The sequence below is a fragment of the Folsomia candida genome, unplaced genomic scaffold (genome assembly GCF_002217175.1).
Source record: "Folsomia candida strain VU population unplaced genomic scaffold, ASM221717v1 Fcan01_Sc010, whole genome shotgun sequence".
Lineage (NCBI taxonomy): Eukaryota > Metazoa > Arthropoda > Collembola > Entomobryomorpha > Isotomidae > Folsomia > Folsomia candida.
Genome location: NW_019091202.1, coordinates 4,381,488 through 4,408,031, shown reverse-complemented (window position 1 = coordinate 4,408,031; position 26,544 = coordinate 4,381,488). Strand labels below are relative to the sequence as shown.

The window sequence follows — 26,544 nt, the reverse complement described above, 5'->3', positions numbered from 1 at the left end:
TTTAACAATTTTAACTCTATTCCTTAAAACTTTGCCACAATGTAGTCAATGGTATAAACACAATTTCCAAATGATCATTTCTTGAGGAAATTGAATTTAAATGTGAGGAAAAAATCATAGCTATATTGAAGTTACATACTGTACATATGTACATAATGCACACTTGCAGAAGAAATCCAACGAAATTATCAGATTTTCATTATCTCAATTGGTTTGAAAGTAAAGAACAACTTAACAAGACCTTCGTGTTAAGTCATCCGAAATTGGCGGTTTGAAATTCTTCGAATTTTTCATCGAGGGACAACGACTTTGACATTGGAGATTTATACCTTCTGACGTACCCAGGAATGCTTAAAATAGTAAGTGGAAAAAGACACCCTAGAAAAATCCCTAGAAGTTTTTTTGTCTGGTAAGAAACTATTGATTCTTAGAGCTAAGAAGAAGGAAGGGCTGTCATATCCAACATGCAGGTTCCCATTTAAAAAAATCTCTGTTGCAGGCTAGAAAAATTTTTGAATCTTGACACAGAGGAATGGGACAACCTCTGTATACCCATATCCAGGATGTATGTTTGGAAATTAATTTGTATTGGAATTAAAGCGGTTTTACTTATGTATGTATAATAAGTAAATTAATATACTCACAGAGTTTCAGTAGTTACAAATAGTTGAGTAATTCATATTTATATGTATTATATGTCTCGATATAATGAAACAATATTTTGTAGCGTTAAATTAAATTAACACATCGTCTTAGCTTTATGAGAATAATAAACACAAAGGCTCATAATCCTAATATGTGCAATCCGGATTTTTAATTTAATCAAGGTATACGTCTTTAGAATTGTGCATCTACTTGCATATCCAACCTCAAATATTAGTACAAAAACACACATTCCACTTGAAATTGCCCACGTTGCAATAATCTTTTCCAAATGTAGCAATGTAACAAAATTACTAAACTCCGGGAGGTTGGTTTGATTTTTCATAATTTGGGTAGTTTCGTTAGTCCACATTAAGTCCTCCCATAGAGTGAAAAACCCAGACTCCCCAAATACGGTATGCAGTAAACAAGCTTCTTTCAAAAAGGGGACACGAAACAAGTTATAGGACATGCACATCTGCTCCAGAACAAAGAAGTTGCAGGGATAAGCGACACTTGTGTTTGATTGGTCATACGCAAATTTACCTTTGCTAATCATACTCGATAGCACATATCCTAGAACTCCTACTTGCTCTCTTGCATCTTTCAAGAAATTTGTTATATTGCCAAGTTGAATGTCTGTTTTGTACATGATTTCAATTGCATTTTCATATTTACCCGTAATATTGAATTTCACAAACTCGTAATGTAACACCCTTTGGTCTACATAGTCTGTCACAGAGGTGACAATTAGTTTATCAAACACTTCCAGAAATTCGGCGACATTATGATATTCTGTGAGTTTTGGTGGCGCAATTACGTATCCAACCACAATGGACTCGTAAATGATCGGAACAATGATAAAGGATAGAATTATCAAGGTGTCAAGGACAGTAAAACATTTTACAGGTTGTCGCAGTATAAAAGAAAAGAGGATGTACATCTCGAAGAGTACAAGTTTTGCGTCAAAGGCACTACCCATCTTTCGAACGGAGGATACCGAAAGGAGTGCTACGAGTGTTACCCACACCTTCGAATTAAATGGAGTCAACCACACAGTCCAAGTGTTTGGAAATATGTTATGTTTTCTACAATAGAATACAATTGGAACCTTTTCCTCAGAATAAGTCAGGGATTGAATCCGATCAACAGCGTAGTCGATAACCAGTGCAAGATATGGCTTAATGTAGATTGCAGGGGCATCGTCCAAATTATCATAAACTCTATTAACAATAACCGTAAAATTTAGGCGAAATGCCATGATTTCCAATTCGTAAGCGTAAGTTAGACACAGTGGTACACTTGCCCTAAATTTGAGATTGTGAACACAATTTCCGCTCCAATCTCTATCCAATAATGTAACATCCAAACCGTGGTGGTTATAGGTATCGTAAGGACGCTTTAGTTTGGAGTGCATATGAATTTCTATATCATCTCCCGTCTCGGTGTATAGGTTACTGCCTGGATCATAATTGAATATCCCCCCATCCCATCGGGCGACGTAAAATCTACATGGGAGTGCTCTCCAAAATCTGTAATATTGCTCGAGATCTGTTTTCATCCAGAACATAAATATAGCGTCAGGTCTACTCAAGTAATAGTAAAAGAGGAAGAAATCCTTCCAGTCATAATGCGGATAAGTTGGGTAGTAGACTGGCTGATGAATGTGAATTGCAACACATGTTAATGATCAGACCAGGCCAAAACGTCTGTGACAAATTATTTTCAGAAATCACCAATCTATTAATTTGTGTCCAGGTAAATAACATTGAAAATTTATCTCCATGATAGGCATGGAAATTGTAAAGTTTTGTGGCATCCGGATCATCATCAGTCCATTTGTGATACAAGTTACAGTCCAACAGTTTTGTCAGACTCAAACTATTGCTTAAAATGCACATGAAATAGTATAGAACGAACTCCATTTTTTAGTAGGAAAGCAACTATCATACTTAAGTAGCTATGTAATGTATTTGTACCTTCTCCAAAGTTTTAAATCATCTTCATTGAGCTACTTTTGTTTATTGGGTGCAAATTTAATCCGGTAACGTTTTTCTCTGTAAAAAGAAAATGCTTATTTTTTAAAGGTCCCAGTGTGACCCAAGCAAATATTTTCTCAGGGATACCTTGATATTATTTTGTACCAAAGGGTTGAGGGCATGATTTAAGTCATGCCCTCAACCCTTTGCTATAGGCTATATGCTCATTTTTCGAACGTTGGTTTGGTTTGAAATTTCGGGTGTCCTAAACACGCAGCACAACTAATACCACTTAAACTCCTCCCTGGATCCGTTTTCCTCGTTAGAGCTACTGAAAAACGGATCCAAAACATCAACAATGTACTGACGTAAAATTGTCCTATCAACATTAACTTCAACACTGAACGGTTTAGTGACCTTAAAAATTTATTTCTACTATGTTTTAATCGCTATGACCTAATTCATACCATAAACTTCCAAACAGAAAGTTTCACTATATCCAATTAGGTCATAAAAACGTCATGGCGATTTAAATATAGTCGACATGAATTTTTAATCCGAACCCTCATCCTCATCTCAATGCAACGATGCTCGTAATTACCGCCTGCATTTTTGTTCCACACATGGTAGAAATTTCAGAGAAAAATATTAATGGGATCAATAATTATAGCAGACTTTGTCTCTAGCGGGGGCTGAAAAATAAGTGTTACAGAAAAAAAATTACACCCTATAGTTTATCAGAAGTTGAGTTCTTGATACCACTTGGATTAATTATGACATTGTTCTAAGTTGCGACCTGCTGCCAACGACTTTCAACTATCCTGAAATAGAACCTTAGATTCGGAGTTTCAGCTATTCAATGTTTGTTCTGAGGAGGGAGAGAGGGGATATGTATTAGAGCATAGCTCTGAAAATATAGATAGTGGTTACGCATACCTAAATACCTGGTTTTTGTTGCTCCCGGTTCGATATCCGCCACTATAAATTTTCTTCATTTTTCCATCCACTTAATAAGTGGAATTCAAAATTTTGATATGATTTTCTAACAAGAAACGCAAGTGTAGACGTATTTGACTGAAAATGTGTTTCATGTTTTACGAAATCATGTTTTCCACATTTCATAATTTCTGCTTATCATTCATGCTAGAACTGCGACGCATTAAGTGTTAGTAAAATAATTTAATTAAAATAAGTTTGGAATCAATATATGCTTACTTAATGTAAGCAGCTTACAGTAAGCTGAGTTACGAAATTAATCATTTAAATGTTTTATATTTTTGTGTATATCATTACCCGGGAGAAAGCTTTTTAGACCATTGGTCACCAATCTTGCGTACACTGGCGACTTGCTAAATAACTGACTATCAACTTCACGAAATCCATTAACGAAATTACTCCCGATAGAATGGAGCATGCGAACTGGTGGGGTCTTCATTTTGTAAATAAATAAACCGTCGAGCGGCTGCATGCAACGAACGGGTGAAACCAAGAACTTTATAAAAATCTATTTAATTATAGATCTGTCGAAAATCTATTAAACTTGAAATGCCTGCCGTGTTTCCAACATTGTATTAATTGACAAAATACACACATAACTGTTTAAATTCAAACGAATTTTTCTGATTTTATTTCACTCAAAGAACAGAACTCAGCATCTGTACACCTTAATACCCTAAATTATGACTGATTAGTGTTGCCGGTGAGCTAAACTCACCTCAACTCACGTTAGCTGAGTAATGAGGTGAGCTGAGCTTGCCTTAAATGAGTTGAGGTGAGTTGAGCTCACGAACAAAACAAGTTGAGGTGAACTCACAAGCCAGCTCATTTAGTCAAAGATCAGTTTTCCCATGCAAGGGGATGAGAATAAATTATTTTTGAGCCTTGTGGGTTCGAACCCTTCTTCGGGGCATTTATTTTGTATTCATTTTTACTGACTTTTTAAAATTTTTATCATTCTATTTTTTGATTTTCATCATTTTTCAAAATTGTGGCTAAAGCATCCTCCCAATTTTGAAGAGACGGATTAACCTCTTCCATCCTTATTTTTAATCCATCCCCTGTAACCCCCCTCTTTTTCTTCCACTCCTCCACCCCATTTTTATACGCGAACTGGCAAACGTTCCCAATTTTCTCCTCAATGTCAAACTTTCCCCGGAGAAATACCCCCGTCTTGTTGGCCATAACGTCCAAAATATCCGGCTTCGGTTTTCGGATCCAGGTGGAGACACATCCCGCCAAAACTTCCCTTCTCTCCGGAAGTGAAAGTAATTTCGGGATGTGAAGCACGTTCGAAAATCCGGCCCTTTCCGTGTAATTGTATTTGTCCTCCAAGTGGGGCACACTCGCGATCACAAGGACTCCGTCAAATCTCACCTTTTCCATGGATTGGTGCAAATGTTTCGAAATTGTGTCTGAAATTTGAGTTTTTTTTAAGCATGTTGCTGAGCAACGATACGATATTGGTTGTAAATATGAACACCCTTAAAAATAACGTTACCCTTTTGAAATGTAAACCCAGTCATGATTCTATCATAGAATTTCTATATTAAGCATACTACATATACAAAATCTATATGTTTTAATAATAAGTTTTGCTCTTAATCATGTTAACCTTACTTTAGATTTTGAAATTCCAAATTGGAATATACAGTTTACTTAATATGAAATACAGAGTGTACATACTTTTGAAAAGAGTAATATTATTCTTAAAAGTATATGCAAATATTTAGTATGCAATGATGCATATGCATGTAACACAAAAAACCTCTCGAATAAATAAAATCTTATCGTACAAAACGAGAAATAAAAATAATCACATTTCGCATGCATAAATCACACGCATTTTCTCTTGAAATGGAATCTACACTCTAAAAATTCCTCTTAAGTGCAACTTTGTGTCGAATAAAATTTCCAATGACACTATAATAAAACTAATTGGGTAAAAGTTACCACATTCACCCAAACTTAAATTTGATCCAAAGTTGTCTGATTTTGAAGCAACCTTGAGTCAATTTTACGGAATTTTGAGTTTTATTTAGAGTTTACTTACACCCACTCCACCCATCAAGCAGGGTGTTGACCTTATTCAGATAAATGATGGCGGGCTGATTTTCTACCCCCACTTTGAACAACCAGTCCAAATAATTTGTCTCAGCTTCCCCGCTAGGGTCCAGGGTGCACTTCGTTTTCCGAAAAATCGTCACCTCCCCACTTTCACCCTGAAGGCGCATCTCGTTCCAAATCGCGGTCGCGAAACGTATCGCATTCGCCAAATCTCCATGGAACAAAAGCCCATGGACACGTTTTGTCCCCGTGATGGCGTAAATGTCACGATTAATGAAGGGCCCGATGACCTCGCTTTGAAGAAAGGTGACCTGTTCAAAAAATATTGCTTCATTCAAAATTCATGTAAGGTATACATTAGATATATTGAGACACTTTGAATTTGTCTAAATTATTCACTAATTTATTGATTAATGAATGAATGAATAATTTATTCCTTCTGTATTAAACAAATGAATATGAAGAGTTATGACCTTCTCGCTAAATCCGGCGAACAAGGATTAATTTATTCAAGCTACATTTATTCATTTTCATAAATTTATGGAATGAATGAGTAATTTACTCGTCCCCAGTTGAATGAATGAATTTGAACAGGTACGTAAGAAAGATGCTGACCTCCTCGTCAAATCCGGCGCTCCGCAAGGTGTCAAACGTCACACTTCTTTCCCACGTGTCATACTCCCATTCGATCCGGTGTGCAAAATTGTTCAAGATATGGACACTTCTCCGGGAAATGAGAGTAACAAGAATCAAAGTTATTAACAGCAAGACACATCCGGTTAAGGAGCAGTAACTCAGCCAGCCGGGCCCTGCAGGGTCGGTGGAGGTCAATGGAGGAATTTCGCATGACATGGTTCTTTTTGCCTACAATTGAACCATTTTTCAAGCTATGCCAGGATTTTTTAACGAGTTATATCAAAAAATCAAGCTAAACGTTAGAAATCAAGTGACGCTTATCTTTCCGTTGAATGACTCTGTAAAGAAAAGTATTGGCGGTAAAGGTCACGCTTCCGCCTTGGTTTTCACCCGGTGGAGGAAAAAGGGTGAGAAATTTAACCCGAAAATTAAACTTTGCCGCTAGTATTCTTATTCAAAGGGGTCCTTCAAGGGAAAGATAAGGGTAACGTGATTCCTATTTTTGGCTTGATTTTTGAACTCACTAGAAAATCCTAGTGTAGCTTGAAAAAGGTCCCCTTGTTAGTGTTAACATATATACATATCGTCGTACTAATTCCGAAACCACATAAGTGCACTTGATGGTTAATTCCGAATTCACATAAGTGCACTCAATGCTTAATTCCGAAATAACATAAGTGCACCCGATGCTTAATTCCGAAATCACATAAGTGCACAGAAAAAACTATTGAAAAGACATAACTGCAATTCCAAAAATGAATTTATTATTTGTCCAAGATCTTCATACAAACTGAACGCACATACATATGTACTGGTGACAATGATTCTTACATAGACTTACTATCACGTTTATATGCTAAAGTAAATTTCACGAGGTTGCTACGAATTAAATTAAGGAAGTTTTAACTTAATTTTTAACTTAATTTACTCTCCAAATAAATATAAGTTCGCTATATTTACATTTATATATTCTCCGACATATGCACAGTTTGTAACTTATTTAATGATACGATCGCATTTTCTTTATACATATCGACATGATTTCGCAATTTAAAAATTTAAAACTCCGTCCAAAAATCTAGAAGTTATCCACGGTAAATTTTCTCCTCGTCGATTTGTAATGTCACAGACAGGTCAAAGGTCAAGATTATTTTTCTGACAAAATTTGAGGGGTAGAAAAAAACCTTTGTGGATAATTTTTTTTAACTTTGCAATATTTTTTAAAATGAGCTTATGTCGGACCGTGTACGATTTTTTTGACGCCCACAGAAATTTTTCGCCAAAAACAGGTTTGAGGTCTAAAATTGCCATCGCGTCGAAAATTCGAAAACTGAGATATACGTTTGCATATCCAGCCTGTCTGTATGCAAGCGTATATTTCAGTATATTTTCGTATATTTCATTTTTAAATTATGAAATCATGTCGATATATAGAAAATGCGTGTCATATAATATCATTAAATCTGTATCAGTAAATAAGTTACATACTGTACATACATACTATACGTACATACTATATAAAAATACAAGCAAAAATATGCGAATTTTTATAAATTATTTCAAGACCACAGACGACTTGACTGATAACTCCGCCTGAAACACATCTTATCATGCCCCGGTTAACTTGTTCGTGTAATAAAAAATTTATTACAATTTTATGCAACAAATGTATAATATATTACCATGCATATTCAAAAACTTTTTCCAATGATAATTTAATAAGAATATGTATTTCCATAAAAAGTTTGAGTATGATTTTCAGCACCAGTGTAAGATTTATTTAAACATTTCAATATAATTGGAAAGGGCAAGTAATCACATTTAAAATCATGGGCATATTTACACACAAATCATTGACTAATTAATACGTAGTACTCGCAAAAGAACTGTTACAAGAAAAACTCATTGTAGCAATCACAGTTTGTCGAATTTTGAAAAAATAGGTACATCACTGAAAAGCCAATGAAATTCTGTGTAGAAAACATTATTCACCTTTAAAAATTTCAATTTCATTAGGCGACACGAGCCAAGAGTCTTGGTGTCAACTTCGCGATCGCGGTACGCATGCGTTCAAAGGGATATTGGTGTCATTTCTAAAGGCTAGATTTTTTGCCGGACTCCAAAGTTGTGTAGGGTTTAGCACATGTATCTAGCTTCAGTTTGGACCACATATCATATTCCAGAAGGTTGAGGTTCTGCGATGATGATTTTATTCTTGGTCCGAAATGGAGTCGGGAATTTTGGACTTTAATCACCAATTTACTATTTTGGCTTCATGAATAAGACTTGGGCCGTCCTTAAATGACTACTGGCTATTTTTGAGTCGAGAGTGGCTCATTAGTACCCCAATTCGATCGATAGCTTCAAAAAATATTTTTTGACCTTAAATTTCACCCTCAGAGGAAGAAAAATCACTTTTCCGACCACATCTCAATAAAAGAATCGCAGAAGCAGGATGGTGGGTCCAATTATTATTTTTGAAATTTGGGTGAATAATATGGACTAGTGGGGTGTAGACATAGTGCTTTTGATTATTTGATATGACCTCAATGGTGAAAGTTTCCTCATCTTTTCAAGATATTTATTTTCATTTTTCAAGCGCGTACCGCACGATCAGCGCTTGGTTTCTTATGTGTCTATTTTTACTTGACGTGCGGTTGGCAAGTATTTCTCCTCACGTCTTAAAGACATAAGTCCAGTGTTTAGTTTAAGGGCTAGGGACATAGTTTTTCTTAACCCGTTTACTTGCAGGGAAATTTTGCTTAGGGTGCGGCATGAATTCGGACGAATTCAGGTTTTCCGCAGCTTTATGATTTTTTATGGCCTTTTTGATTGTTCCTTTCCACTTTTGTTTCACTCATCAACACTACCAGTGTCAGTGGATCGTACGGTCGGTCATCTTGCAATCAGTTCCGATTTTTATTGATCAATTGAAAAATGAGGAATTTTTTTGTTTAACAAAATGTTGCCAAAAAATCGCAACATGTCGGTTTCACCAGTCTATCAATTTGGTACCTTGGGTCACAAAAATTTTCGAAGCATGGTTTCTGATAGTCAAATGCATGGAGATCTCAATAAAAAATACTACAACTTTCTAAAAAATTGTTTTGTCTACTTAATTTACCCGGGAAATCTTGTAACAGTTCTTTTGCGAGTACCAGGTATTAAAATTGCACTTATGTCTTTTCAATAATTTTTTCTGTGCACTTATGTGATTTCGGAATTAAGCTTCGAGTGCACTTACGTTATTTCGGAATTAAGCATTGAGTGCACTTATGTGGATTCGGAATTAACCATCGAGTGCACTTATGTGGTTTCGGAATTAGTACGACGATATCTCATATCGTTTCACTACACTTCTAGAAATATGGTATATGTATGTATTTATGTATGTATTTAGTCATGGAGTTATTGTTTGTCTCTGTATTAAACTTGATACCGCGTGGTATTACATTTATACTTGTCCGTAAAAAATGGATAAACAGATACGGTAAAACGTTAATACCGAGTTATTACTACACCGAATTAAGTGTCAACACCACTTTGGTAGTCATAAATAAATATATATATGAATACCGCTTGGTATTATTTTAATACTGGATTTCTAAGAGTGTACGAGTGACACTTATCCACCTTCGGCACAATCAGTGGCACTGACCCTTTGCCCACGGACGGTGAAAATAATTCTTACAGTGGACGGCGTTGGACACGGAGGGTATGCCCAGCTATGAGTACATAAATCGTGGGGAATCTAATGCTACATATGTATTATATATTTATATGCTTATATAGTGGAATTTAAATACACTTCTTCAGAAACTTGGAGATGAGATGCGGATGATTTTTGCTATTCGTACATGGATCTCTACATATGCGCATAAGGCTGGGATGAAAGTCTGCGTATGGATACAAATACCAGCTGAAAAGCAGGGAGGGTGAAAATCGGAGTTTTTTCTGGCTCGGGTGGCTTCATCCCTACTCGGAAATAAGGAAGGGTGAAATTAGTACATATTTCTTTCTACATATAGTGAAACCAAAGGGCTTAGCGTGAGGGATGTGATTAAGGAATCATATATGTACATACGTAGGCATTCATTTTCAGTCTCACCAGCCCAGTGAATGATGCATCTGCCAATGGTCATGTTTGGCGAAGATATTTGCATAAAGAAATAACACGCGCCCTCACGCTTAAAAATTTTATTCTTGACTTTCCACCTTTACTGCGCATTTTCTCCTCTTCAAATGCATATATGTATCTCCGCCAAACCTGCGCATTTGCAGATAGTGCCATTTGAAAATTTCGTATTAATTTAATTTGTGATCGATTGACACAAGTTTGGTCAAAATCTGTGAGCATACGTTGGGATACCTCCATCGTCAGTATCATTATGTATGATGCCGCTGAAAATGTTGCACGATATGCGTATGCAGATTCTGTAAATTAATTAAGCACATGAATTTATTTGTATTTTTTCTAAATATTCATCGGTAGCAACTAGCAACATGCACGCTCGACACTTAAATTAAATTTCAAATTAAACAATACATATTTGTATAACTAAATTTTACAATACCAATGCTCATAACTTTTAGAATTACTTTGGGATTATTAATACATTTTTCTAGTAACTCGATTTCGTGCTGAGTGTCAATGTTTAATTTGTGCATACGTATAAGCTGCTTTTAAATTTACAAGTGAATTTAACCAAATGCGATTGGTCATTATCTAAATTATTTGTGTTGGAGTAGAATACACGGTTACAAAGAGTTAAGTATAAATAATTAAGGGGAGAAAGCATTAGAATGTTTGAATTGGCTTGCAATGAAATTGTTATATACGAGTACATATATATCTACACTTGTTAGTAAGATCGTTAGGAATTCGTTACATGTGTACATATTTATTTAGAGTTATAATAAATTCTCCGGGTACTGAGGGTAGGTTGGAATAGTTTTTCCTTTAATATAAAAAATCGTGCCTAAACAAATAAGGATAGTCGAGTACAAAGCAACGAAAAATTTAGTTAACGCAATTACATATTCATGTGTACATACATATGTACGTAGGTGTTTTATTATTGATTTTCAAAAGGTATGTTCCGCACTGTTTCTGGCCAAAATTTCGACGAAATAACAAACTTTAGATACATCTAGGATGCTGTGATTTTTTTCAGCCCTTTAGGTTAACATTAACACTAGCAATAAATCAGCAAACTTTACCTCGACGGAAAAAATGTCACACTTGCAAATTAAACATCGTAGTGTGATTTAAATTTTATTGCTGGAGGGGCAATATGTGTCGCAGATTTATGATTGAATGCTTAAAGTTTACGATGGAAACTGCTCAACACAAAGCACAAATACAATTGGGTCGATAAGTTCAAATAAAGGCGAAAAGATGTCCCAGACAAAAAAAGTCGCCAGGATACCCAAAATCGGTTTCCACCGCAGAAAACCTCCAGAAACTTAAAGACCCAATTATTAGAGATCCACGATTGAAACTGTATTATTTAGAAGATGAGATGGGTGTTCCAAAACCAATAATTTGTTCCATGTTAACTGAAGACTTAGGTATGAAAATGGATTCCTTCTGTTGGGTATCAAAATTGCTTTTGGCATCTCAAAAACAAGATCGAGTTGCTTTTGCAATGCAAATTTTGAGCTTTTAAATGAATACTGGAACCTGTATCATATTTTAGTAGTTGAATAAGATACTTGGGTTTACTATTATGACCCGACGACCACACAATAATTCATGCATTGGAAGCACGGGGGATTTCCACCACACATAAAAGGAAAAGTGCAAAAATCTGCCAAAAAATTGATGATGATCAGTTGGAAGGATACCAAAAGTCTCCTCCTTATAAAATTTATTGCTAGAAATACTACGATAAATGGGGTCGCGTATGCAGGAACCCAAAAGGAGCTGCGTTCTGCGGTTGAAAAGAAACGCGGGGTCAAAATAAAGAGTTGGCCTTTTTTTAGACGACAACGCACCACCAAATACCTCACTGTTTTAGAGAGCTGATGCAGACGAAAATCGCTTTACCTGCACAGACCACCCCCCGTGCAGTCCAGACAGGACCCTTAGTGATTATTATCCGTTTCAAACGTTGAAGAAAAACATCAGGGGGAAACGATTTTAGGATGATAATGGAATCAAGTCGTAAATTTTTGCATATTTTCGAGGTAAATTTCGATGATTTGTTGCGGGTGTTTCTTTTAACCGATTGAGCTGAAAAAAATCACGACTTCCAAAATGTTTTTGAAGTTTGTTATTTCATCAAAATTTTGGTCAGAAACAGTGCGGAACATACCTTTTGAAAATCAATAATAAAACACCCACGTATGTACGTGAATATCTGAATAACTATACAGAATTCGGGGGTACCGCTCCCGATCAAACGCCGCGGTGTTTGATACGCGGCGGCGACGCCCCTGGTGAATTCGATTTACAAATCCTACAACAATAGGGCGAGTGGCCGCTGACGCTGCCGAAAAATCATGCAATATTGGCGCTTACGACGTGAAATTAGTCGGCATTGATCTCTTTACCTACTTATGTATTTAAGTTAATACTCAACATGTTCATGTCTATCATTAGCTTTTTTATCGCAACTTAATTAATCTGAAAATTATAAAATTAATCCCGCTACGCCAAAAGAGCAGTTATGGTAAAACCAGGAATATTATCAATAATCCCAATTTTAATACCTTTGCCTAATTCGTAGAATCTGTAGTCAAATAAACCCGCGTAAAACGTAAATGGCCGCAAGGCATTGATTTTCCTTCTTGCCAACTTCCTTAGTTTGGACGGATTTCCTACCTCAAACTGCGGAACGTTAACTGGCTCAATTCTTAACTTCAGGATGGCCTCGGTCGACACCTCACACATGTAGATGAATGGAATTACGAGGATTTGCAGGAAAGAAATAGCGCCAATCGCGATGCATGGAAATACCCAAAACATTGCAATTGGTACCAGGTTGTATGAAGAGAGGTACAGGTACAAAGCTATAATAGCTGCACCCATTAACCCTGCTAGAAATGCGGTAATTGCCAGATCACAAAGCCTCTGAGTAGATCGAAGAACGAGATGTACCATGGCGTATACACGTAAGGTCATCCCGAAGGAGATTTCCCCCCGTGCCAGTTTGCCTACTTGTGTATGGATCAAATCGACTAATCCGAGAACCACGACGTACACGAAGGATACCACCCAGAAGAATTCATAGTTGCCGACTGTGGATAAAATAAACCGTACGACAGCAATAGTAAAGGAATGATTTTGAAACACTTGACTCGGTAAGAAAGCCTCAAACATAAAGAAAAAAGGATCCAATTCGAAATAAGTCGTGAAAAAAGCAATAACGGTGGATAAGGAAGGACTAATTCGTAACTTCAATACAACGAGGCGGCTAAAAAGTTCCAGCACTCGGCGATTCATCAAAGGCACGTTAGACTCTGCAAGACAAATATTACTTAAGATTACACAATTTTAAACATTCTACGATTCTCAAATTCCCGGGATAATGTGGTATTGGAGCACTGCATTTAATTTAATTCTAGACCGGGACGGTCACAGTTCATGCTTCGGACATCAATCTGACGTCATTAGCCTTCTACATAGTGACGCCGTTCCGTTGACCCAGCGGAAAAATCACCAGGTGGCCGGCGCAAAAAAAACATAGGCATCGACCACCGCCAAGGGTACATACATACATATGTGCGACATGCGACCAAATGCTTCAATTACCTGTGTTTAATATATCTTCAATAATGCAAATATTATCCCACGCTGTCGCTCCAACTTGTCCATATATTAGAAGCAACAATCCACCCCCGCACCCAACAACTACAGTCATTAACCCAAGGAATATCAGGTAGACTAAAGCATGCGTATCAACATTGGTCACTTTCACGAAGATCTCTCTCACACATACAAAACCTGAACCGGACATTCCGCAACACACGACAGACATGCAGCAATACCAAAAGAGTAATTCTCTGTGATTGAGCCGGTAGACAAACTTTTTCTTTGATCTGTCCCACCGGACCGGTATGGTTCCCAACCTCTGAAATACGGCAGCATACACGTTCAGAGCGTGGATAGTAGATTTTGTCGGCATTGCGACGAATTTGTCAAATCCGTACGAATCTTGTCGTTTAAATGATCGCCTAAAACGCCCCAGACTGTGGTTGCGTTTAACGTTAGAACTATCTATGACTACCGTATAGCATGCTTAACAAATACTTCTTTGACACAGTCTTAGCCAAACCATAATTTATAAAGGAGATTCAAATACATAGTTTTAAACGTATTTGAAAAGGATCCTCGTAATTTTATAAATGTTCCTGGGATCGTTGGAAACCCTCGTCACTGCAAGCTCAATGAAGAATGCACGGAGTTTATTTCTTTCCCCATCTTAATATGACAGATATATGTAACGTACCTACGACGAACCTGCCCAGTTTATGTACTTCTATTTCCGGCCAAAATAACTAAGCAGGGGAGTGCACGAACTTTTCAACGCCACGTTCTAATGCCCATTGGATAAGCTGTAGTAAAAGGCCAGTGCAGCAAAATCCAAAAAAGTTAAAGCCCAACACACACAGCAACCACTAAAACAAGAGAAGAACACAACTTTTATCTAAAACTGCCGCTAAATTCAAATTTACAATACAGTGTAATACAATTTATTAAATCTGCAATCTGTAAAAAAAATGTTTCAGATATTTGTCTTGTATCAGACTTAACGTTTTTTAGCTTTGTCTGTTTTTTTTAAATTAAGTTATTTTTCTGGATTGTCTAGAAAACAATCTAAATTCAAGCCCTTAGGTTTGGCTAGGATACATCAGACAATCACATTTTGTAGGATCACTAACTTCTACAAATTGTGAAAACTCCATCATCAAAATTGAATGTGTGTTACAGGTTTGGACGAACGGAAACAAAGTGGTTTTCTGGCTTATCGACCCCTCGAGTGGGTGTGGCTGCCAATGGTGGGCCTTGCACTTTATTCATCCTTCACTTCAACATACATATCCGAAGGGCATCAGAATCTGGTGTTGCAAAAGGAGTCTGTTTTCCTCCAGAGAAAATTTTTGTATTTTGTAGATACTTGTTCCTAATTTATTTATTTCACAACTACATGGAACAGGCAAGGTTTTATGAAATATATTGAACAGGATGTGACCAGGAGAATATAATACATTTATATAAGAAGAGTTTTTTATTAGGGAAACTTTTTGCACATTTACGTTTAGAATGCAAGCATACTTCTGTTAAGGGTTTTCTTTGCATCGGATATACCCAGTCTATTCAGATAAAGTGTTACTGGTATAAGCGCGTACAACGCTTTCATATTTGGAAATTGAAATTTAATTTTTATTTCATTGGAAAGCCAGTTAAATTTCGAATAGAATACATGTGTCACACTTCAAAATTTGAGTCAAATATGCCGATAAACTTTTGAAGACGCGAAAGCCAAGCAACCGCCGCGGCACGAACGAAATTTATTGACACATTGTCACATTCCCGGGTCAGAAATTTTTTTGCGACCCTGACGCACATATGGGGCTAAGAACAGACCTTTTCCTCGACTGTCGAGGAAATTTGTCGATTTTTTCCCAATCCCGCAAATTCCCGCCAAAACCATGAATGGGCCCCGATAAAATAATATTTGAACTTCTATTTTGTAACTAGCTAATCCCTAGACTATATAATGCAAAATTAGCTAGTTTTTTGGTTCAGAAATTTATCCGTCATGAAGGAATTCTCATCGATAAACGGAGATTTTTTTTTTGCTTTTTTCCCGTGCCGCTTGAGGAAAGAGTTAATTTGTTTGAGCCTAGCGTCTTTCCGGGGATGGGTGACCATGTGGTACTTACTAAGCTTAAAGGCCCTTGTGTGTGGGTCGTTTTTCAGTACTTTTCTGATTGCTGAAGATAGAAGGTCATTTGTATGGTCAAAGTCTTTGCCGTACGACGGATATTTTGTGCTATTCTGACGTTCAAAGCTTCGGACATCACTGGAGTCCTCCATGACCTTTGACCACCGAAACGTTTATACCATAAATAGACACTATCTCTAGCGATACTTTAATAGTTTAGGTAACCAGATCGTACCTGTCCTTGAATTGCTACACTACTTAAATTTTGTGATTTTTTCTCCTCACGAAAAAAGTGAAAAATTATTGTCGCGGGCGTATGGTAAAGCTCCTTCATCTTTTGACATAGTAAGGTCAGCTAAAAGAGGCTAACATCAATGATAGCCACTGAATGAATGTACAAAATGCAACTTACCTCTTAATTTTATCTTATCGGGTTGAAAAGTACGGGACGAGTAACACTTTATATGAATAGACTAGGTACATACATAATTATATTACGTTCTGGTCATTCTCGACTTCAGGATATTACTAATAAAAGCGTTAGTAATACATATACATACATCCTGTATGTATGTTCGTATGCAGATTTCGAAGACAATGCTTATTTACATGTGCACAAAATTAAGGAATACGGTATCCAAGAAAGGAATAAAGTTGAACAACATTGGACCTCCAAAAAATAAACGATTGAAGAAACTCATTAAATAAATAATACCGGACATGGGCCCTATGCTTAATTGATTCTTTACCTCGAATTTGAGAATTTTTTAAACTTAATAACGCTCGTGGCATATTACATATTTAGTTGCCAAAAATATATTTATGTATGTACCTACATAACTTCGACGAATGGTGTTTCCTAGCGACTCACTCTCGTGGTGAGGGTCGATTTTTTAAATGATTATGTTGATTATACATAGATATATTTTTAGGGAAGGACGTCTAGCTATTTAGAGTGGTCGAAAAACGCCCTGTGGTTGCGCATTCGAGTTTAAGAACAATATGTGTTGTTTAACTATTAGACAAACTTATGTTAAATTAACAAATCATACTTATCATACTTGTACTACAAAGTAAATATATTAATAAAATTGCCAAATAAATATGTATAGCATATGCATGATGACGGATACTAACAATGCGATGACGCCAGAGGTCTCGCTCCGATTTTGGTGAAACTTCCATAATTATGTAGCCTTTGGTAAATAATTGAACATATTTATGTTTCGGGATTTTTCATACTGTTCAGTTTAAACAAAGTTATGATGGTATAAGTGGCCGAAAATTCGCATTTTTCCCGTAAAGGTTTTCTTTTTTTTGCTTTTGAGGGAGAAAAATCATAACTTAGTTTAAACTGAGCATGATGAAAAATCCCGAAACATGTGCTCAATTATTTACCTAAGCCTACATAATTATCAAACCTTTCATCAAAATCGGAGCGAGACCGCTGGCGTCATCGCATTGTAAGATCCATTAATACATACGCCAAAAGTGGGGCGAAAAAATAGGGTTTTTTCCAAGCTATCGGGTACTGGGAACCCTCGCAAATGTTCGTGATTAACCACGCCAGTTCCACCCGGGTGGAATTTATGTGCGCAGTTTATATGTACCGTGAAATTTTGGATTTAAAATATTTGTACACTTAACAATTTTATCTTAATTTCTTCGAAAATTTAAGAGTACGTAGTCCATTAGACAGACATTGCTACAAAATAGTAGAAAATAATTTGAAAATGTCAACTTGTGCATTGTGCTTGAGAAAATTGAATTTGAATATCAGACAGAAGAGTTGCTGCATATGAATATATGCCAAAGTTACATATGCACATATGAACAGTACATAATATGTATGTACTTCTTACATATATACCTATGTATATATATATACATAATATGTATATATAGGTATATATGTTGGTATATATAGGTACATAGGTATATATGTAAGAAGTGCCACTTGAATTATTAATTACTCAGATCGAAACTTTGCGAAATACCAACCTAGTAGTAAACCCATTAGTAGTAAACCTGTCCACATTAATAATGCTAATGGCTATGCTTTCGTGTTGAGGGTAGATTTGTTAATTAATGCATATTTATCTGCATAAGCTGATTATGTACATATTTATGTCATATTTATGCATATGCTACTTTATGTATATAGTAAGCAAAAATTTAAATCGTTTAAAATTTAAACTTTTTTAGTGATGTGAGTCTCTGATTTCCTTATCAATTCTTATTATGTAACAAATCTTTTTCATAGAGAATTCAACGTAGATTCCGAAAATAAATTCGGAAAACACTACGAAAGCTTGCTTAGAAAAGTAGATTTAAAGTGAAAGGTCAACTGGTGGCATATCTTGCTAAATAATCAAATTCGAATTTCGTAAATATTAATTATACGCCTATACGTGATTTAATAATATCTCAAGTTAGGGCGGAACAAAATCTAGCCGGTTTATACTTATAGCCGGTCTTTAATTGTAGCCTAGTCTGTGACACAAAGTTTTGGATTTTAGCCTCGGCTATAATTAGAACATTTACGGTATGTGTATAAGATAATTTAATTGCATATGTACATATGGGCACCTATATAAATGTGTCACTTCTACCATACAATAGAAAGAATTAGAAGAAGCACTCTGCTCTTTGTTAAGCAAGTAAGGGGGATGATCCTCCTATGCGAGTCTGAGAGGTCGCCAGAAGCCCTCAATGTTAAACTAAATGGCAAACTCACAGAGTTAACTCCTACTCCATCTGTGACATGTATAGGATCATCTCATTCAGCCCAAACCTGTATCCTTCCATCGTGGTGGTTGTTGATTATTCGTCGCTAGAACGCGCAGTAACACTAACTCTTATGCATTATGTATTTACCAATGCTTACATGCTACCCATTGACTTCTACAAACTAACTAAATACATTTGCACCACCGCTTACATCGGCCCAACGCCAGACGTATTTTTCTCAATACCTCCGCTTGTACCATAATTTCTGTAAAAGTCGACGTTTCTTAATTAAAATGCAAATATCTATCAAAAACGCGCCCACAGCTATGCAATTTGCAATCACAAACACAATGAATAATGTTCCAATTCCTCTGTCCATCTTGAGATAAATGTCAATTTCTTTTCTCTCCTTAACCACTGGCTTCCTTCCGGCATATTTCGACGCGTGAAATTTTGCCTCGACCCGCGGCAAGATTCCGGTTTCTTGCAAGGATTTAAAACTCCTCGGGATATTAGAAGATGCCTCCTTCATGAAGGTAACGCCGTACGGTTGCGAATCCAGGGTTTCCTTCCCATTGTAAAACTCCAGCCAATAATAATGTTTCGTAAAAAACAGCATTTCCGCCTCTATATACGCAATCTCTCTAATAAGCACGGATTGTCTACAAGCTACCACTTCTTTTTCAATCGAACTATTAAAATGTGGTATTTGATACTTCCGGTAAGCTTTACTAGCCTCCTCCTCTGTCATCGCGAATGGTTCGAAGGACTGCTTGGAACTTAAGAATGTGAGCAATACTCGAATCTGGGCACGAATAGGGCATGTAATCTCGATATTTCGGTATTAAAATACCGAAATTATCGGTATTCAGATACCGAAATATCGATATTTCGATATTACAATACCGAAATTGGAATCTTGCAATTTATGAATTTATTTAATTAATATAACTATGTAACGTGACCTTTTCGAATTTAAACTTTGGGGTGTAACCAGGTCAAAAATCAATTTTTGAAACATTGTGGGTGTAACCATCTCAAAATTTAGAAATAATAATATCGACTTTTGAGTTGGCCATAGCTCTACCTAAAGCTTCTAAAATTAAATTTTGACTTGGGGATTTGACACCCCCAAAGTTCCAAAATTTATTCTCGGTTTGGTCACACCCCCAAAATTCCCAAAATCAAATTTTGAGTTCGTTACACTTCCAAAGTTCCCACAACTGAATTTTTGACTAGGTTACATCCCCAAAGTTACCAAAATCAAATTTTGACTAGGTTACACCCCCAAAGTTCCCACAACTTAATTTTGACTTGGTTACGCTCCCAAAGTTCCCAAAATCGAATTTTGACCTGGTTACACCCCAAAGTTCCCAAAATCGAATTTTGACTTGGTTACACCCCCAAAGTTGCCAAAATCTAATTTTGACTTGGTTACACCGGCAAAGTTCCCAGTTCGTATTTTTCAATGCATAACCTCCCGAAAAAGTATTTCTATATGTATGTATGTGTTCAATTACAGGAAGACAGGCTATGCATTTTATAGAAACATTTTTTACTCTTCTTTATATGTACATAGCATGCCCAAGGTAACTGTAAGTGAAATGAAACGCTGTAGCTTCAACAGTTTTTGTGTTACAAGTTTCTAGTAAATTTTAATGGAAAGCCCGTTAAATTTTGCGTAGAAAACAATTTTTGGTTTCCGAAATTTCCTCCTCCAACATTAATGCAGAGCTGAAGACGCGGTCTACAGCCCTCGATAGGAGCACGGTCGGAATCCGTGGACAAATTGTTCCATTTCGTGGTCATAGAATATTTTAAAGCTTTCACACTTCTATGGGGCTTAGAACACACCTTTGCCCCTAACTTAGGAGGACAACCCTGCACCGACAGAATCACCGATTTCGATGCCCTTTGGATATGTTGTAGCACTAGGTGAGTTGGGCAAAAGTGAAGAAGGATTTCATTCCATGGCCCCATTTGCGCCCGCCACACCCACTCAAAGAGGAATCCTATGCCAAACTGGTCGCATTAAAAAATTCACCAAAAATCCATTTTTAATGATAATTTGATAATTTTTGCACCTTTTTGATCCCAGATAGTTGTTTTATCGTATCCGACATGAATTTCAATTTTTTGAATTTTTTGAATATTTTCGAAAATTTCGTGGATTTCAAAAAAATCAAAATTTCAAAAAAGTTGAGTTTGCTATTGGATATGATAGAGCAACTATCTAAGGTCACAAAAATGCTTAAATTGTGAAAATCCGACCAAAATTGGATTTTTGGTGATTTTTTTAATGAACCAAAACAGGGTATTTTTGCACCTTTGAGTGGGTGTGGCGGGCGCAAATGGGGCCATGGAATGAAATCCTTCTTCACTTTTGCTAGACTCACCTAGGACTACAACATATCCCAAGGGCATCAAGATCGGTCATTCTGTCGGTGAAGGGTTGTCCTCCTTAGACCAATTTTCAAAATCCGGGGACTTAAGTCCATCAAGGAGGACGACCAGTCCAAATTGAAGATAAAGTCCGGAATTTGATTTTTCAGCCACGCTGACATCATTTTTTGCACCATGCACTGATGCTGAGTCTTGCTGAGAGATCCCATCAATTCCATTGAATTGGATCTCACTTAGGGGATGTTCCACGGACTCAAAAATATTTGTTGTGAAATTTTATCCCCCCACCTTCCCCCCATTTTCAACAAAATGTAGAAGAATTGCCCCAATTAGCTCCCACTTACCAAAACCATGACAAAACCTGGATAATGGGACTTTTTGACCATTTGTCTATATTGGGGGATGCTTTTGACCGATTTGGCGTAGATTAGGTCAACTTCGTTGGCTAAAAGATTTTTCCGATGTGAAAATCTCCTCATATGTAAAAAGAATCCTCTTCACTTCTTTGGAGCGTACCGCTAGAGGTAAGACATTAATTTCTTTAGTAAGGCTTTCTTTAAGGGTTTGATCAGGAGGTGGCAATTACTTCGTTTCAAAGCCCCAAGCCTGGGCTCACAGCTGTGAGGCTATTTTCCGTTGAAATTTCGGTAATTTCTTCAGAATCTAGCCTTCAGCACCTTCACGATGGGTGTGTCCTTGGAGGCTTTCGAAAATTTTTTCTTCGACTGTTCTTAGTCGATTTGATGTTTATGAACGTTTTTGTATTCAGTTGGACTAAATTAAAGTTCACATTCGATTCCTGTCACACTTTCAAATTCGCTATTTCTCTCCCCATTTTTTTAGTGAAAAATTTTCGTCGCCCGCTTCCATTCAATATTTTCCATGCTAATCTGCTTTGTAGTTAGCAAAAAACTGATTTCTGGTTCTTATGCAAAATCGCACGGGGAATCCAATGCACTCATCAGATTTTTATTATCTCTAGCGGTTTCGAAGAAAATAGCTACTTACAGTTAACTTGGGCATACTAAGTAAATACTTATGGAAATATACAATTATCATAGTCGTCCTTCCTTAAAAATTATTTATCCAGTGTACACCCCTCTATTAATTTATTTCCCCCACGATTTAACCTCATGGCGGCACCTAGTTTCATGTTCCAAAATGTTCTTCATACTTCCCAGCACATGTTTACCGCAGAATTTACACTTTTCAATCGTTCGTTGGTCTGCGGGGTACACCACCTTTTCCTGCCTGCAATTCGACGTGCTGGGCACGTTTTTGTGCTCTAGGAGCACGTGGTAGTCCAGTGCTTCCTGGGAGGTGAAAAAGCTATAGCACGTGGTACATAGTTTCCCGTTGGGCATGGAATGCATATGCAACTTGCGATAATGAAGTTCCAACGCGGCCTGGGATGATGAGGCGCTTTCGCACGCGGGACACTTAAAGGACTGCTGTTCTGAAATATTCAAGTAAAAAAGGAGGACTATTAGACAATTTCTGTGCAAAATTTCGCGAAATTTACACCAAATTTACATGGGCTTTTAAAAAGTTTGAGTTTTAAAGTATTCAAGTAAAAGAGCTGCATTATTAGACAATGTATACAGAAAATTTTGCGAAATATACAGAAAATATACATACATATGTAAGTTTGTATATTTGGAAATTTAAAACTAGTATTCAAGCAATAATTGGTTGTTTTCCTACGTATTTAAAAATAACCTGTGCGAAATTTACGGTAAATTTTGTGTACCGATTATATACGTTATGTAAATCAAATTTTCAATTTACTTCATATGCAAATTCCCAACTGTCTTGTCTGTCTGGAAAATATGTAAGAATCAACCGTTTTCAAAAACCCAGGAAAAAGTGGGTAACAAAATTTACTGTAAATTTTGTGCCACACTTTTATAAAAAGAATCCTCAATTTTTTTTCATAAATTCGCCACTGCTTTTTTAAATAAAAATTTGCAACTGTTTTCAAAACCTTTTTTCACGTAAACCTTTGTTTAAAATAAGAAAAAATTAACTCCTTTCGAAAACCCACCTGCATGATTTTCACGAATATGTAGCAACAATTCCCGCTCTCCTAGTTTCTTGACGTTGCATTCGCCGCAGTCGTACGTGATTACACCCGTCGCAGAAATATGCTTCGCTACCCTCACCGAATTGGCCGCGCCGATTTTGCCACTTACTTCGCGGCATTTCTCGACGTGGTGAGGGAAATTGGACCTGAGAAATAGCAACCCGCAAATTTCACATTTTTGGTGAAACTCTGATTTGTGCTGGGTCAGGGATTCGGCCGAGGTGAAAGTGAGCTCGCAATGGTCACACTTTATAACACAATGGGACCCCGATCTGTGTAAGCGTAAGAGGTCACGAGTTGGAAACCGGGCAGCGCAACTAGGTTGCATGCACGGGAAGATAAGACCTGCAAAAAACAAGTGGGACAAACCATTAAGGATCTCTGGATAAGTGCAATGACAATGTCATTATGACATTTGTATGTTTTGGCCTGATTTTTTAATATAACTCGTTAGACAGTCCTCTGCTCTAACTTGAAAAAGGTTCCGTTTTATGTCATTCTAGAATATCTGATATATAAAAACGTGACGAAGTACCTAAATGTTCACTGTGTAAATGACGCGTCATAATGGCCAAAGAACCTGTCGTAACGTTACAATAGTCGCATTTCAACTCAGACGTCGCGTTCACGTGGGGTAGGGTTTCATTCACCACGGGGGGCTCGGTTTTCGACCCAACTTTATTTTTCGACGAGCCCTGAAAAAGTCAAAATTTCAATATATTGTTGATGCATTTACTTAAGCGTAAATCAAGTAACTAAGCTAAATATGTTCGGAATTACATATCTGTTAATTTTGACCATGGCAGGTTTCAAGTCAGTCAAATTCCGATTTTAATTTGGCAACTACATATTTTGCACATCACTCAGATTGATTTTCATTTACCTTTTTTACTTTGTTAATTTTCTTTAATTCAGTTCTTGAGATGTCGCATAATTTTGTTGAGTGTTCCTCTTCCGATGACAATCGGGACCTTTTCGGGGGACGGGGCCCCAGTGGATCGAGTTCATCCTTCCGCTGAAGATAATTCCCCTCGATGACACCCCGGTCTTCGTCCAGGAGGAGCGGATCTTCACCGATGTTTGGAATAATAAACTCGTCGCCAATTTCAACTTTGACCTCGCCTTCTTCAATTTCCATTTTGACGGTGACCTCGTCCTCGTCCTCAGTGAGGTCATGTTCTTCTTCCTTAAGTTTGACCGTCACATAACCTTTAATTTCCGTGTCATCTGTGCATTTACAATAATCGTCTAGATTAGCAGGTGTGTTGCCTTTTTTGTACATATGTATTTGGGACGGAAATTGTACTAAATTCCTCTAGCAAACTATTAATATCCAAATATCCTCTAGCAAACTATTAATTAATTCGTAATGTATTTACGACAATCTTTCCAAATTGAGGAGCAACTTTTGTCATTTCGCAATTTTTTTTAAGAAAAATGTAGGATTTTGTTTTGCAAATTTACCCAAGCTGGAAAATTATCGGATTTCGAAATAGATCAAAGCTATGAAAAATTTGTATGAAAGCGAAAATTATATTTTGCGAATCCTCTCGCGATAAATTTTAAAAAAATAAAGATTAAAATTTCCCATTTAGAAAACCTTCTCACCAGAGACAATTTGTCTTCTCAATTTTTCCAGGAGTACGTTCCCCCCGTCCTCACTTAAATTTTCTAACGTGACCTTGTAAATTTTCCTTAATTCTTGTCCCAATTTTTGCACAAGTTGGGAAATCGTTCCAAGCAGAGAGCCACATTCGTCACAAGAATGAAATTCCGTACGGGGAAAATTGTCCAAGCAATATTTATTAATATTAATTGTTTTCAGATAAGTTAGAAACAATGGAACGTAATCCAACGCACACCTACAGTCAGTAGATTGACAGGTAATTTTTCGACAAAATAAACAAACTCGTTGAGAATGTGACATTATTATTTTTGCAAAATTTCACCTCTTAATTATGCGAATTTTATGTAAAGTTAGCCGAACTTATTAAAGTTAGGTACATATGAGATACATTAATTTCACAATTTAGTTATTGCGATAACGAATTCAAAAATATTGCCCAATTAAAAAAAATATGTATATTTTTTGTCGATTTATTTATTTTTGAGTTGTTAGAGAGAGAATATTTCCCTTCGCATCGCGGTTTCTCAGCTGGAATGATGATGATAAAAACGTCATCAGATTCATTCGCTCGCCTTTGTTCATGAAATGCGAAATGTATTCCATGATAAACAAGGCTCCATTGAATAATTTTCGAAATGTCTCCCTACTTGCTTCCTAGTAAACAGCTCCAATATCAATACCAGCTTGATAGGATAATTTTGAAAAATCAGAGAGCCAACATAAATGAAATTTTTTAAACATGCTCATTTTTTATGCTGAGATGAATCCGCGTCCTATTATTTTAGTACTGGATTTCCAAGAGTGTATGCATCCATAGAGTCTCAATTTTATATGTTACTTAACAAACAAAGTACAACATGAGATGTTAAACCTTTAACCAAATTATTATTATCGTATCAGTCATGAGCATATTTGTTTCGGAAGTATGTATATGTTAATAACTTGGGTACATAATTTGGGTAGATACATAGATAATTGGTAATATTTCAAATTTACATGGATACGAATATACATTTATGTATCTGGTTAAATAGTACATATTTACACTTGATAGTCAATGCGTGTATTTTATAAAGGAAGACAATTTCGATATTTAAAAAAATCCAATCCAATATAAACTCACAATCTATTATTGTTATATAGTTAAACATTCCCTTTTGCATGAAATGCTACCAGCTCAAATTGGACTTTGTTAGAAATTTCGTACCCTTGGAAAATTTTATCTTCGATTTCCTTACTTTGACACGTATGTACATAAATATATCCTACGATCTTTTTTGAATTGTAATGAAGAAATGGATTCTACATACTGAAATGGGCTTGCAAAAACCTATCTCTACACCCAGATAATAACCAATTGCTCAATGCCTAAGAATCAACTAACTATGCGATGACGGAAAAATTCGCATTTTTCTCGTGAAGTTTTTCGTCTTTTGTTTTCGAGGGAGAAAAATGCGAATTTTCGGCCACTTATACCTTCATAACTTC

The 26,544-nt window shown here is 36.5% G+C and overlaps 2 protein-coding genes across 3 annotated transcripts; both read right to left on the bottom strand.

Moving 5' to 3' along the window:
* Positions 1-4,319: 4,319 nt before the first annotated feature.
* On the bottom strand, positions 4,320-6,562 carry LOC118436758. The gene is made up of 3 exons (XM_035855352.1): positions 6,300-6,562; positions 5,671-5,995; positions 4,320-5,032 (listed from the first exon to the last, which is right to left on the bottom strand). The coding sequence occupies exons 1-3, from the start codon at positions 6,534-6,536 to the stop codon at positions 4,572-4,574; spliced, it is 1,023 nt and encodes a 340-aa protein (XP_035711245.1). The 5' UTR covers positions 6,537-6,562; the 3' UTR covers positions 4,320-4,571.
* A 13,763-nt stretch (positions 6,563-20,325) lies between these two features.
* On the bottom strand, positions 20,326-25,574 carry LOC110854474 (zinc finger protein 689). 2 transcript variants are annotated; one of them, XR_004835685.1, is made up of 6 exons: positions 25,038-25,574; positions 24,313-24,656; positions 23,965-24,124; positions 23,391-23,774; positions 22,355-22,802; positions 20,326-20,536 (listed from the first exon to the last, which is right to left on the bottom strand). XR_004835685.1 is itself a non-coding variant. In XM_035855340.1 (5 exons), the coding sequence occupies exons 1-5, from the start codon at positions 25,354-25,356 to the stop codon at positions 22,456-22,458; spliced, it is 1,554 nt and encodes a 517-aa protein (XP_035711233.1). In that variant the 5' UTR covers positions 25,357-25,574; the 3' UTR covers positions 22,283-22,455. The 2 variants fall into 2 exon arrangements, 1 of the variants encoding a protein (XP_035711233.1); XM_035855340.1 differs by lacking the exon at positions 20,326-20,536 and having other exon boundaries at positions 22,283-22,802.
* Between the last annotated feature and the right edge of the window lie 970 nt (positions 25,575-26,544).